Source organism: Penicillium riverlandense (assembly GCF_028828495.1).
Source record: "Penicillium riverlandense strain IBT 135883 chromosome Unknown utg000001l_segment0_segment0, whole genome shotgun sequence".
In the NCBI taxonomy this organism is placed as follows: domain Eukaryota; kingdom Fungi; phylum Ascomycota; class Eurotiomycetes; order Eurotiales; family Aspergillaceae; genus Penicillium; species Penicillium riverlandense.
This window is the reverse complement of record NW_026643194.1, coordinates 1,886,446-1,900,196: the sequence shown is the minus strand read 5'-3', so window position 1 is coordinate 1,900,196 and position 13,751 is coordinate 1,886,446. Positions and strand designations below refer to the sequence as shown.

General features: G+C 50.6%; 6 protein-coding genes across 6 annotated transcripts; 3 read left to right on the top strand and 3 right to left on the bottom strand.

Moving 5' to 3' along the window:
- Window positions 1–95: 95 nt before the first annotated feature.
- N7474_000775 (uncharacterized protein) lies at window positions 96–1,547 on the top strand (the record flags this gene model as incomplete). Its single annotated transcript, XM_057192190.1, has 5 exons — window positions 96–399; window positions 459–544; window positions 589–820; window positions 880–1,112; window positions 1,209–1,547. 5 exons carry the CDS (start codon window positions 96–98, stop codon window positions 1,545–1,547), a joined length of 1,194 nt encoding a protein of 397 aa, XP_057057143.1.
- Window positions 1,548–2,061: 514 nt separating this feature from the next.
- On the bottom strand, window positions 2,062–3,269 carry N7474_000774 (uncharacterized protein; the record flags this gene model as incomplete). Its single annotated transcript, XM_057192189.1, has 3 exons — window positions 2,062–2,154; window positions 2,256–2,648; window positions 2,745–3,269. 3 exons carry the CDS (start codon window positions 3,267–3,269, stop codon window positions 2,062–2,064), a joined length of 1,011 nt encoding a protein of 336 aa, XP_057057142.1.
- Window positions 3,270–7,014: 3,745 nt separating this feature from the next.
- N7474_000773 (bestrophin family protein) lies at window positions 7,015–8,406 on the top strand (the record flags this gene model as incomplete). Its single annotated transcript, XM_057192188.1, has 4 exons — window positions 7,015–7,142; window positions 7,196–7,337; window positions 7,395–7,951; window positions 8,004–8,406. The coding sequence occupies 4 exons, from the start codon at window positions 7,015–7,017 to the stop codon at window positions 8,404–8,406; spliced, it is 1,230 nt and encodes a 409-aa protein (XP_057057141.1).
- Window positions 8,407–8,633: 227 nt separating this feature from the next.
- N7474_000772 (uncharacterized protein) lies at window positions 8,634–10,049 on the bottom strand (the record flags this gene model as incomplete). The annotated part of the gene is made up of 7 exons (XM_057192187.1): window positions 8,634–8,850; window positions 8,907–9,061; window positions 9,117–9,275; window positions 9,330–9,452; window positions 9,506–9,655; window positions 9,708–9,854; window positions 9,906–10,049. 7 exons carry the CDS (start codon window positions 10,047–10,049, stop codon window positions 8,634–8,636), a joined length of 1,095 nt encoding a protein of 364 aa, XP_057057140.1.
- Window positions 10,050–10,224: 175 nt separating this feature from the next.
- Window positions 10,225–13,021, top strand: vp16 (tethering complex subunit VPS16; the record flags this gene model as incomplete). Its single annotated transcript, XM_057192186.1, has 6 exons — window positions 10,225–10,369; window positions 10,424–10,707; window positions 10,756–11,249; window positions 11,300–11,394; window positions 11,447–12,717; window positions 12,773–13,021. 6 exons carry the CDS (start codon window positions 10,225–10,227, stop codon window positions 13,019–13,021), a joined length of 2,538 nt encoding a protein of 845 aa, XP_057057139.1.
- Window positions 13,022–13,027: 6 nt separating this feature from the next.
- On the bottom strand, window positions 13,028–13,661 carry N7474_000770 (Alb1 domain-containing protein; the record flags this gene model as incomplete). The annotated part of the gene is made up of 3 exons (XM_057192185.1): window positions 13,028–13,240; window positions 13,298–13,590; window positions 13,646–13,661. 3 exons carry the CDS (start codon window positions 13,659–13,661, stop codon window positions 13,028–13,030), a joined length of 522 nt encoding a protein of 173 aa, XP_057057138.1.
- Window positions 13,662–13,751: the final 90 nt, after the last annotated feature.

Genomic DNA, 13,751 nt, shown 5'->3' with positions numbered 1-13,751 from the left:
TGGGGCTATTTGCAAACATTTCCTTCCCTCCCTCCTGCGATTTCATAGAGAATGCTCTTTGTGTGTCTCTCTTCCAATCAAGATCCTTTTTGGCTATGGCGCCTCCCATAAAAGTCGGTATCATAGGCTATGGCTTTTCAGCCAAGTGCTTCCACTTACCCTTCATCTTGCCTAACCACGAACTTGAAGTGCACGCTTTCCTTCAGCGGGCTGCGGCCCCCTCAGAAGACCCGGCATCAAAGACGAAGCCCTGGGGCCACTGTACCGTGGATTTTCCACATGTCAAGCACTATCAGACTGCCGACGACTTTTTTGCCGACGTTGCCATTGAACTCGTCATTATCTGCACACACAATCACCGCGAGTTTGTGGAGAAGGCGCTCAAGTCGGGGAAGCACGGTAAGGGAGCAAAATGAGACCTTCCGCTTTTTTACTAGAAAGCTAACCACATATTCCAGTTGTTGTCGAGAAACCATTCCTGGCTACGAGCGCCGACGCAGATGAGATGATTGAGCTTGCGAAGGCAGAAGGAAAGGTTCTGACAGTATTTCACAGTACGTGACTGCCTCTCCAGCTTTATCACCATAGAACCGAATTCTTGGTTTTCACTCGTACGTGACTGACGAGAGGGCCTCTGGTTCGTTATATGAAGACCGAAGATTTGATAGCGACTTTCGCACCTTGGAAGACCTTGTGAAGAAAGGTGCCCTTGGTGATGTCAGGGAAGCTGAAATCCATTACGATATTCCCTCGCCATCTTGGATTGCCGGGTGGACCCAGAAGGAGTATATCCCGGGTGAGGGCATGATTTTCGGCCTAGGTAAGAGACCTTCTCTGTTTCTCGTGCCCGTATAAAATTTGTTGAGACCCTAAGAAAAGGCACCCACACGATCGACCAGGCTCTGCATCTATTTGGGCCCCCAGCCTCGGTAACGGGCTTCCTCCGGTCCAACCGCGGTGTTGACAGCGACATCGACGACACGTACACCATTATTCTGCAATATAGCGGGGATAAGAAGAACCTGGTTGTGACTATCAAGACAGCCATCGTGTCGCATATGAAGGACCAGCTCCGTTTTTTTGTCAGAGGAACGGAAGGGACATACCTCAAGGTTAGAACAATCTTTGAAAACACTTCCCGGAGGCAGGAGAAATGTAGACACAACCTTCATATAAGCAGGCTAACTAAAATCCCTTCTCCTGTTTAGTTTGGCACCTGCCCTCAAGAAGAGAGGGCTATCGCAGCGCCAGCCCAGCCCGCCATGGATCCGAACTTCGGCGTGGAGGACGAACACATCTGGGGCACCTTGACCACGACCACGGAGTTTGACAGCTCTTACCAGGTCCACGATGAAACCACGGGTTGCTGGGTTGGTAAGTGTCCAAGCTTGCCGGGCTGGTACCGCGGTTACTACGAAAACGTGGCGGCGGCGATTCGGGGACGGGAAGAAATCTGTGTCAAGCCTGAGATGGCGAGGGATGGAATAAGAGTCATCGAGCTGGCGAGGGAGTCGCATGTCAAAGGGGCCACTATTCCCTGGTCGTAAATGGGGGATATCGGCAGTGAAGCCTACTATTCAGTGGCGGTTCCTGAGAAGTAGCAATGATAACTGCAGAGGTGTCTGATAGATAGAGTATAGTATGCACATGTGGAACCAGACTTCCAATTGCCGCCTTTGTCTAGTGTTACCTTGAATGTCAGAAAGGAAGGCGCTAAATGATAGCATCAGCCATCGTTATAGTCAGTTCATTGTAACAGTCGCGGCATATCTGAGGTGTGGACTGATGTTAGGGTGACTTGACGGCAGCGCTGGCCCTGCCTCCGACCGGCGTGCGGAGCGTGTTCATGGATGCTCACACCTCTGGGGAATCTCAAGCTTCTGTAGAGTGGTCGCACGATAAATAGGTAAAAGTACACATCTATGGAATAGAACGAATTCCTGGCCCGGATCCTCCAAAATGCATCTTGATTATTCCAATTCAGTTATACTTTTACAGTTACTCCTCTACTACACATTCTTGCAAAAAATTATCAGTATTAATAGATCATGACGGCTAATTCTAGTCCAATGGCTTTGCTATTGCTAGCTGCGTGACCGGCACTGCCGCTCGCACCATTCGCTCGACCTCAATACGCTTCATCTCTTCTTGATTCTGTATTATATGATTAGCAAAACTCGTCTGCCAGGATTGTCCTCTCTTCCATAGGCAAAGGCATAGAAAAGCAAGGAGACTAGACACATAGGAAAACGTACTTTTACTCGTTGTGGTGTGAGCAAAGCGCGGGGTGCTGTGATCTTCCACTCGGGCAGACCCTCAGGCCTGCCTAGATCTCGGAGTATCTTTTTCTCAACGAGACTGTATTCTTTGGGGTCCGAACGGTTGAAATTGAAGGGCTCCTTGACTGCAACAGGTGGGTTCGTGATAACTCGCACGGTTCGAAGCAGGTTCCGCGAGGCTGAGTGCAGCATCAGGGGGTGTAGAAAATACACATCGCCGACCTTGCCAGTCGCTTCATGGAAGGATTCATCACGCGTGGCCTCCGGGTCGCTGATCCACTTCATCCACTGAGTGCGACGCTCCGGGCCTTCGAGGTCTGGTGTGCCGTTGGGCGCGAGGAACGGAGTGGTTCCAGCTGGATGGTCGTACTGCGTTACCGGTGCATTAGTATATCTTCCGCAATTTGATTGAAGCGCATTGAGTTTCAGTGTCATTCTGCAAAAAGAGCAGGGAGGATGATATACCATGTGCTTCGCCACCAGGCCAATTCCATCGGTGCAGATAACCGTGCCACCGCCCTTGGGCTCAATGTCACTGAACAGCGGAATGACCAGAAGTGCCTGCTCTCCGCTGTCCAAAAAATGCACAAAGAAGTCTCCGTCATTATGCCAGTTATCAAGCGTGCGAAAGTCCAGCGGATCTGTGGGTTTGAACTCTGGCTTTCCAAAGTTGACAATCCAACCGTCCCTCCAAGTTTTGCACCAGTCTGCCATCCTATCTTCGCCGCCGATGAGCTCGCACATGACGTGCCATGCCTTCGGCGCAAAGTCTTCAATCCGCACGCAAGAGTGCGCCGGCATGTTCAACTTCTCGGTGGGCCACGTGGATTTGTCGTCGGGCGAGGCGCCCAGACGAGTCCATAGGGATGAGGTGAACTGTTCGGCGGCCTCGCGGGAAAAGCATCCCTCTACCTTGATAAACCCATGTTCCAGCCAATGCTGCTTCTGCTCCTCCGTCAGACAGGACTGATCATTAGCTGGAGAGGTCATGGTTAACAGCTGCCAGGCGACGGGAATTATGTCCACTGATTATCTATCTGGTTTTGATGTTGAGCTGAGCGTCTGCCGTACCTTCCTGTTTATTTATATATTATATACCGCGGTCAGATCATGGAGGTCTTCTTGTCATCGGCTTTTACTCCGCACGGAATGCACCGACTATCAGTCCACTAGAATCCAACCGCCCGATTATCCGGCGTTTTACCCGGATTCAAACATACTCCCCCTCAAAGTGGGACCCCCAACAGCTGACGGAAATGCCGGCTGTGCGGATTATGTCGGTCTTTCTCTCTTTCTCTCTCTCTCCCTCCCTCCCCCCAAACTCCTTTTTGAGCTTAAAGCAATCCCGAATTATTGCAGTACTTAAAACGTGACAGGAATCTATACTTCCAACAATGCATGCAATCGCAGCATGCAGACCCTTGAATGCCTAATCACGATCATGTGTCATGGGGATCTTGATCCCTCCGGACTCTCAACGGCCGCATGCACATTAAAATAAGTTTCAGTATCATCGTATTCAGCTAGAATAGGATAGAATTCTCCAGTTGATACTGTGCCCGCTATGGGAGGTCCGGTATTCTCTCACAAAAAGGTTTGTCCCTCAAATCCTCTCAATACTGAAAGTACAGCTCACCCTGATGAATACCAAAGCTTGTTCTACTCAATATAATTGAAAATAAAGCGGGAATGTCCGTATTTTCTATGCACTAGCTTTCCTTACCATTATAAAGGGGTAATAGCTCATCTTCCTGCTGAAGTTGCTGGTTCGGCATTTCCCCCATGAACGGGAAAAGCGTTCAAAAGAATTCGTAGCTGCTCCCATCTTTGGCTCCACATATATCTTCCAGAGTTGAGCCATATAGAGTAAAAATGTATAAAAGATTGTCAGAGTGACGCCCAGTCGACATGCGTTGGGAGTGGGAATGTATCTCTCTTGGTTCCCTGTGCCATCTTCCCGAGCAGCGAGGTCAAACCCAATAGACGTCGGAAAATACAACAGATACACCAACACCGAACGCATCAGCGGTCCGTGTATCAGGTAAATTGGGAAGCTGATGGATCCAAGCCAGAGCAACGCCCGGTGTGAGAGGACTTTGCGCATTGACGGCGAGAACATCACCCCAAAGCAGACCATCTGTGCTCCCACACTAGCAAAATACCGGCTTATATTTGAATCTCTTGGAAAAATTGTTTGGCCAATATGTGTAAGTTGAGCCGAACATGCTGCTTGTTCTGAGTATTGATCTGGATACGAGCAAAGATACAGGCCCATGCCCACAAGGCCGTAAGGTAGAGACTGAAATAGAATTTGCGGCTGACGGGTCGAGTTGTGAAAGTTGTAAAATGAAATTTCTGCCATAATCATGCCGGCAAATATGTTGATGCCGACGCCCCCTGCAGATAAGTTCAACGTTGTGATTAACAGCTTGTGGATGCAGATTTCAAACTCACCATCTAGGGTAACCCAACACCATATGTATAATACAATCTCCGCGGCGACACGCATTCGCGGTGTAGTATTCACCAAAGCAAGCATAGTCATGAAGACATATAAAGACCCACGAAACAGAGGTAGGAGTGCCCACTGGGGTTGATCGTATGCATTTTCCCCGTACAGCCAAATCCCTGCCAACTGGTGGACCAGATCTTTCACTGCGGCCGCCAAAGACGAACTGGGCTTAGGAGCTGTCGCCCTCAGCCAGTATGCATCCACTTTTCGAGCTAGCTGAAAAGTGCCAAATTGGCAACAAAGCCATGTCAAGAAAGTTACAAAAGCTGCTGGGAAGACCAGTCGTCCCGTTCGGCAGAATGCGCCATTCGATAAGGAAACGAGGGCTTCAGGGACGGCTCCGGCCCGGGCAAGTTGGACGGATTTCAGTGAGTTGACAAAACCTAGCAGAATAAAAAATACAGCCACCCATACTTGGCCCTGAATGACCAGTCTGAAGATCGGACGCTGGAACAGAGCTGACTCGCCCGTCTCTGCGAAAGTAGGCGGAATCAGGAACGTAGCAAAACATAGTGAAGTATGACTAGCGACGACAAAAATTGCAGCAATTCCGCGAAGGCCCTGCAGAGACGCATTGAGAATGTCAGAGGAATTGTTATCTTTCAAGACAGTGAGTGCATTTTAACTGGTCCAGCAACACTTACATCAGCCCAACTGCTGGGGCGTACCTGACCAGAGGCATAAATCAATAATGGCCATATGGAGCAACTATGAGTACTATGAGGTGGTCGATCGGTCGGGCCATATTTGGATGTTCGGAAATTATCCCCGTCTTGTTTATATAGGCTGTTAATTAGCCAAGAGGTCCCAGGGCCGCGGGAATGGGAAATCCGTTGGGATCAAAAGACGCAAGTGTCCAGCTGCAGATGTAACATACTTTACTATTGTCTGTCAAGTAGAACCAGAAGGGAGGGAGGTTGAGGCCGAAGTTCCGTTCCTAGTATCCTAGGGCTGAAGCCGGAAGCCGGTAGAGACCAACATTCCAACCGTTACTTCCCATGTCCCAGAGAGATGCTATATTATATAATATTCCAAGAACATTGCTTTTCAACAGCAAGGTGTTCTAGAGCAGACAGGCTTTCAATTAAATCTCTTGAATGGGCAAGACCAAATACCGACGGGATTGCACTGGTATCTGTGCCTATATTAGGGCGAATAAGACTGTTCCCAGATCGATGATGCAACCGTGGTTGAATAAGGAGAAGGAAAAGAAGAATAAGAAAAATTGGCTGTTTTTGGATGCTTTCATCTAAGGCCTTGGCAAGATCGCCGCGTAGGAATGAATGATCATCGTGCAGGAATGTGTGGTAATCCAGGCTCCCTTTCCAAACAACAGTTCTGTAGACAGCAGATGCTGTGGGTGAGGGCAGTATTATGCGAGACGATGTCTCTTTTGCTATCTGAGAATTTTGTTTTGGTATTACTCAAGATGCGTGCTGTCGCATCCGTTCGTTCGTGCCTGGTCTGATTTTACAAATAGTGGCAGTCGATACGCGGCATCCGCCCAGTAAATGCCCCACAGTACGGGTTCACGATAGCCAGTCGAGATTTCGCCACGTTCCGTTTGCGTTATTCATGCACATCCATGCAAAGGAGCAGGATGACCAGCTATAAGTCTGCAACAGGTCGTAATTTGATAGTCTATTTCAGTAGGCCATTATCTTGTGAAGTTCATTTATACAGGAAAATAAGAATCTTTGCTCAGCGGTTTAATATGTACTTCAGCGAGTTGTATAACATTGCACTGGCCACGCGGCAATAGAATGTGGTGCTAGGAGTTGTCTAGACTTTTTTTAAAAATTTCCTTGATTGTCTATTTACTCTCATCCTTAATTTTTATGTATTTTTGAAGGCACGATGTAGTCGCGGTAGTTATACATGTCGTCAGAAATGATGTTGGTCCACTCTACACAATGGACCGTGCCGTGCCCATAGCGCATCCCCGCATAAGTTAACGTTAGTTATCTCGACTCTCCGTCATCAAACTTGCTCTTCTTGAGCAATGCATTTGTTTGTCTAAGGGCCAACAGATAGTCCACGTGTGCTGTCAACCATATAAACATCCCTGTTTCATCGTTGTCGCAGAGTGAAATTCACTTCCAAGGGGTGTTCAGGGGAGGTGTTTCACGATCGGATCGACAAGAGCTCTCACTCACCCCTCACAACAATCAAGTCCGTCTCTAGCATCTTGGCAGAGTACAAGATCGGTCCAAACAAGTAAATATGAGGTTGAATTTCAGCCAGCCTGCGACTCCGACGCTGAGCCGCCAAAACACAGGGCTGTACAGCCGGCACCACCAGCGCCGCAGGACGCATCCCCACCAGCTGTCGTCGCGCGCAAAGCCCAGAAGGTATAACCCTATTCTACTCTGATCATCTGGACCCTGTTTGACTCTCTATATAGATGGCCACTTGTCTTCCGATTCATCAAGGGGGCGATCCACGCTGCGATCTTGCTACCCGTTTTCCTCCACGCCGTGTTCACGGCCTTCGTGGTATATCTCGACACCTACGTCTTCGACACGGTGGGCTTACCCACTACTATCGTCAGTCTTTTTCATTCTCTGTTCGTCTCCCTCAATCACTAACTAATACCTCTCCAGATCCCCTCCCTATCAATCGTGGTCGGCCTAATGCTCGTCTTCCGTAACCAAACCTCCTACAATCGGTTCTGGGACGGTCGAAACGGAATGAGCTCCCTGAACGCCTGCGTACGCAATCTCGTCCGCACAACCATAACAAACAGCTACAACGCTAAGCGCGGCCCACCCACCTTGTCCGAGCGGGAAGACATCGAACGCACCGTACGCATCCTAATGGCCATCCCCTACGCCGTCAAGAACCATCTCCGCGCCGAATGGGGTGCCGCCTGGGTTATGGGCGGGACATTTGGGACGGACGTGGACGAGCGCGGCACTACGGCGTATAACCCCGATTATGCAGGCTTGCTCCCTGTTGGTCTGGAGGGCCATGAAGATGAAGGTTTGGGTTTGCCGTACCAGCTGACTTTTTTTGTGGATGGATTTATCAAGCGTGGCGAGGATAGAGGTTGGTTTAGTGCCCCTGGCGCAAGCCAGATGCAGGCGCAGTTGAATGCTCTGATGGATGCGTATGGGCGCATGGAGACTATTAAGCTGACGCCGATTCCGGTGGCTCATCTGTATGTTCCCCGCCACCCTGCGAAGGAATTTCATTGCTAATTGGTTTTTTAGTATTCACCAAAAACAAGTCCTCGCGCTGTTCGGCTGCGTCCTCCCCTTCGCCATGGTCGACGAGATGGGCTGGTGGGCTATCCCCATCGTCAGCCTGGTGATTTTCACTCTGTACGGGATTGAGGGGATTGGATCCCAGTTAGAAGATCCCTTTGGGTATGACCGAAATGATATCAAGATGGATGCCCTTGTTGGTGACTCGAAGATGGAGATTGATGTTGTGTTGAACGAGTGGCGCGCGAGGTCAAAGGTTCTGGATGCTGCTGCTTCTACCGCGGTGCATGCTGGTCATGGGGAGCGGTGTAAGGATAACTTGTCCGACGTTGGAAACAGGGGCGATCGCGAGGAGTTGTTTGAGCCGCCGGAATTGTTCTTGAAGTTGAGGCCTAGGACGGCGATTTAGAGAGTCCTGCTGAGCTAGAGGGTTGGTTGGGTACTTCGAAGTACATATTCGTGTTCTTCTGTGGCGCTAGTCTCATATCAATAGCATTCAGTCACTTTTTAAGAACTCTAGTGGGACACTTTAGTTGGAATGGCTGAGCTAATAGCCATTGCGGGTATCATTGCGCTCTGGGGTATTTGTATACAGAAACGGAAAGATCAAAAAAATAGTAGAACTAGTACCTCAAGTCATAGTGGAGGTTCCAATGCCAGCACTCCATCCAGAATTGAATCAGGGGTCACATCTACCAGAACCTGAGACACTGCCATCATGTCGCTTCCATACTGGAGGCTGCGATCATCGTAGGGCGTGGCGACGACGACGCGATGGCGGAACACCTTCCTTGCCGCTAACGCCACGATGGAGGGTGTGAGGTAGTCGATGTCGTGTAGAGGTGCCAAAAGTCTGTCAGAGTTAGTCAACTGGATATGCCTTATTCGAGGGGAGACCTCAAAACTTACTGTGCAAAGCGGGAAAAATGATTGCTCGCTTTAGCAGACACGCCGCCGGCAACTGCACGGCTGAGGCGGAGGAAGACGACAATATCCTGCATGTATCGGACCACTTCTGCACTTGTGGATACTGTCTCGCTTGCTGCGGAGAGTTTGTCCATCATCTATACCCATGTTGGTCAGATGAGCAGTCCATACGGGAGGGAGAACAAAGCTTACTGTTCGGTCGACTTTGGGGCTCTTCTTTTGGAAATAGCTCGCTGACTTGCGAATGACGGAGGACGCTGATTGCTCTCCATCCGAAAGACAGTCGATATCTTCGAGGTAGACGTACCCATTGCCAGGGTCGTGGAAGTGAGAGATGAATAGATGGTCGTTCTACAGCTCATTAGCTCATCAATATCGAGTGTCAAGTAGAACATGGTGACAGACCAGATGGAACTTGAATGGTGGGTGAAGTTGATCGCCTTCCCGTACCACGAGAGGCACAAAGAGGAAGTCCTCCGGCGCATTCAGGATGGCGGTTTCCGTGACCAGCTTCCGAGATCGCATCAGCTGTACGGGTATTAGCATGGCTCGAGATTCTCACCATGATATGAGATACACACCTCCAGGATCTGGACCTGAATGTCCTCGCTGATCAAGTTGAAGTTCTTGGCAATGACCATGTTGACCACATTGCTGGAGTCTGGATGTGTACCTGGGATTGGTGATTTGCTGCGCTCCCGCAGACTCTTGTATGAAGACAGGTTACTTGACTACTCTCGTCAGATATTTTTTCAGTTCCATCTTTGAAACATTGGTAGATACCGTCTCGGTGTTCATGCGCGAACCCGTTGGGCGGCCCTGGCTTTTGCGCGACTCTGGCGTCAGAATCTCACTGCAGATGTCGTCTATCGCAGTGGTCGAAGCACAGTCAACGATTGAGTAGGAAATATCAAAGGTATTCAAGCCAATCTATGGAGTGGGTTAGCGGGAATTACCCCATGTATGATCATTCGGTCATACCAAGGCCAGTTCCTTGGCCAGATCATGGATACAGGCGCCGGTGGTCTCGATCAAGCATTGTTCGCGGGCAACCAGAGACAGCCACAGGGCCACTTCAATATCGGACAGTTGCCGGGCCAGGTCGTCGAGGGTCAACTCGGCCATGCTTTGTGATGAAGCAGACCCGAAGCCGGTATGGAAGGCGGAGGGATGAGGCGGAATGGTGCCTGATCTTGTCAAGGTGTCTATGTTACCTCATCCAGACTAGCGCGCCCGTCAACTTATCGCCCGCAACAGACAGCAACATTACTACGATCTGCCATCCCGCGATGATCCAGCAATGGCACCCTCAAATCCCCTCGCTAACTGGGACAAGCTCGGGGACAGCTTCTACCGTCGCGTATCCGTGTATGACGCCATCTTCGACGAAGATGTCGAATTAGAGAACTACATCGTCGCCGGCGCCCCTTACGGTGGAGCTATCGGTAAGAACTGCACCGACCACCAGGACTGGAAACCACCAAACTAAATAGTTGCAGCGCTCTATCGTGATGAGAGCAAGCTGGTCAGATTTCGGGACACCCAGGCATCCCGCTCCAGCATTGATATCTACTCCTGCTCTGGGAAGCCCATCAATCGCATTCATGTGCGTAGACTCCTCCCCTTTCAGATGCACAGGCTGACTAGTGCTAAGTGGGAGCAATCTTCTATTCGGGGCATCGGCTGGTCCGATAAGGAGGAGTTGTTGGTGGTCACCGAGGACGGCACGGTGCGCCGGTATTTTGGCTTGGATGGCGAATTTACCTCGTTCTCTCTAGGAAATGTAAGACTAGTGTTCAATGGTGAACACAAAATTCTAACAATGTGACAGGGTGCAGAAGAATACGGCGTGAGAGCATGCCAGTTCTGGGCATCCGGTCTTGTGGCATTACTGTCCAATAACCAGTTGATCGCCGTCTCGAAGTACGACGAGCCGCGCCCGAAGCTACTAGCGCCGTGCCCAGAAGGCGAGGTTTCTTCGTGGTCTCTCATCCCGCCAGCATATACGCTGTCACGGTCCGTGGAAGTCTTGCTAGCTGTGGACAAAACCGTCTATCTGGTCGACTCGACAGAAGCCGAAGACAAAATCCTGCAGGATGGGCCGTTCAAACATGTTAGCGTATCTCCGTCAGGCCGTTTTGTCGCGCTGTTGACTGGCGAGGCCAAACTGTGGGTGGTCAGCAATGACTTCCAGAATAAGTTTAGCGAATACGACTCGAAATCCCGGGTCCCTCCGAGCAGCGTCAACTGGTGTGGCGATGATGCTGTCATTCTTGCTTGGGAGGATGAGATTCATCTCGTGGGGCCGAATGGAAGCGCTTCAAAGTGAGTTAGCTCGGCTCGATATTCCCTGTGGTTATGGCTAAATGGTGCAGGTACTACTATGATGGCCGCGTCCATGTAATCCCTGAATTTGATGGAGTCCGGCTCCTCACCAATGACACATGCGAATTCCTACACAAAGTCACTGGTAAGTGATTTGTTGCATCCACTTCCATTTCTGCTATTGACCTTCGTTCCAGGTGTCACCGAAGAGATCTTCCGGCTGGGCTCGTCGTCTCCTGCCTCGGTCCTTCTCGACTCGGTAGAGCAACTAGAGAAGAAATCACCCAAGGCCGATGAAAATATCCAACGAATTCGTTCCAGCCTACCCTCAGCAGTGGACACCTGCATCAAAGCAGCGGGCTATGAATTTAACGGCTACTGGCAGAAGCGGCTGCTGAAAGCGGCGTCGTTTGGCAAGTCTGTGCTCGAGCTGTATAACAGTGACGATTTTGTCGAGATGACCGAAAAGCTTCGCGTTCTAACAGCCGCACGAGATTACAAGGTTGGATTGCCCATTTCTTACGAGCAATACCTGCGACTCACCCCAGAGGGACTCATTGAGCGGTTGATCAATCGTCATGAGTATTTACTTGCCATTCGGGTCTCGGAATACCTCCAAATCCCCGCCGACCGAATCTATGTTCATTGGGCGAGCCAGAAAGTCAAGGTTTCCGCTGTGGATGATGAAGCCGTATGCAAACTTATCGTTCAAAGACTGGACGGAAAGCCGGGGATCTCCTTTGAGGTCATTGCACAGGCTGCGTATGACGAGGGACGGTCTCACTTGGCCACTCAGCTGCTGAACCATGAACCACGGGCGGGCAAACAGGTGCCTCTGCTACTGAACATGGAAGAGGACGATCTGGCACTTGACAAAGCTATCGAAAGCGGCGATGATGACCTGGTCAACTACGTACTGTTACACCTGAAAAGCAAGCTCCCGCTCGCGAGCTTCTTCCGCATGATCAACACGCGTCCCATGGCCTCTGCTTTGGTGGAGACCGCTGCTCGAGACGGAGACATGGAACTGCTCAAGGATCTGTTCTATCAGGATGACCGACCAATCGAGGGCTCCAATGTTCTGCTATCAGAAGCTTTGCAGGAAACGGACTTGCAACGCAGAACGGAGAAACTCCATCTCGCAGCTCGACTGTTGTCGGACTCGAAGGATGCAACGGTGGTGCTGCACCAGAAATTAATCTCCGAAGCCTCTCAGCTTCTCAAGTCTCAAGAGAGTTTGGACAAGGACCTGGCAGATCGGCCCGAGTACCTCGGTCTTAGCCTCAATGAGACGATCTACAGACTTATTCGTGCTGGCTACGGGAAACGAGCCCACAAAGTGCAGGGCGAATTCAAAATACCAGAGAAGACGTACTGGTGGTTGAGATTAAGAGCCCTAGTGGCCAAACGTGACTGGGGCGAGCTGGAGGATCTCGCCAAGGCCAAAAAGTCCCCGATCGGGTGGGAGGTAAGGCATCACACAACCCCTAGGTCCGGTCATTCGTGCTAACAGAGAACGACAGCCCTTCTACAACGAGATCCTAGGCGCCGGCAACACCAAGCTCGCATCGATGTTCGTCCCGAAATGCACAAACCTGCCCGTCGCCGACCGAATTGAGATGTGGGTGAAGTGTGGAATGATCGTCAAGGCGGCAGAAGAAGCGCACAAGGCCAAAGATGTGAATACGCTGGAGACGCTGCAGACGAGGGCATCTGGATCTGCTGTGTCCGAGATCGAGCGCATGATCAACCAACTGAGGCCGAGGAAGTAAGTGATTTCAGGTGATCTCGTCGTCTTCATCCACGAGCGCGGGGGTCTCTGGGACGGGATTGGAGACTGTGTGAGTAGATTTCAAGACGGGTTTCGATTCCGATGGTGCGGTATCCTCGGCCATGGCATTGTCGCCTTGTTCATTATTGTCGGCCTCATCCTCCTGCTGTTGCAGAGCCAGGAACATGGCCGATTTCCGGTTCGTATCTTCCCAGTCGGCCTGAGAGGGCGTTGTCAGCGATTGTTGCATTCAATTACATAACCAATTCATACATACCCTTCGCGAGTTAATCGTTTTCTGTCGATTCACACTCTTGGCCAATTTGACTTCCATCTGATCTACCACTGCCTCTGCTCTCTCCATGCCCTTCTGCTGTCGTAACCGCTGGGCTTTCGAGATATTCTTTCCCTTCTTTTGCCTCTTCTGCACACCCGAGTTTGCACGTTCCGACAGCACTGAGGGGCGCTGCACCGTAGGAGACTCTGCTCGAGGCAAAGTCCTCAGAGATTTATCGACGTCCAGACTGGGCGATGCCGCCCGCCGAGCGGCGCGGGAGTGTTGCGACAGGGCTAAACGCAGGATTAGACAAATTGCAACAATTTATTATGGGAGTATTAAACTCACGCCTGTTCTTGGCCATGGTGGGAGTGGTAAATATTCAAGTCGAGTTTGGCGGTAGGGGAGAAACATTTACTGATAGTAGCGATAGGCCAAAAAAAAAAAAGGTACG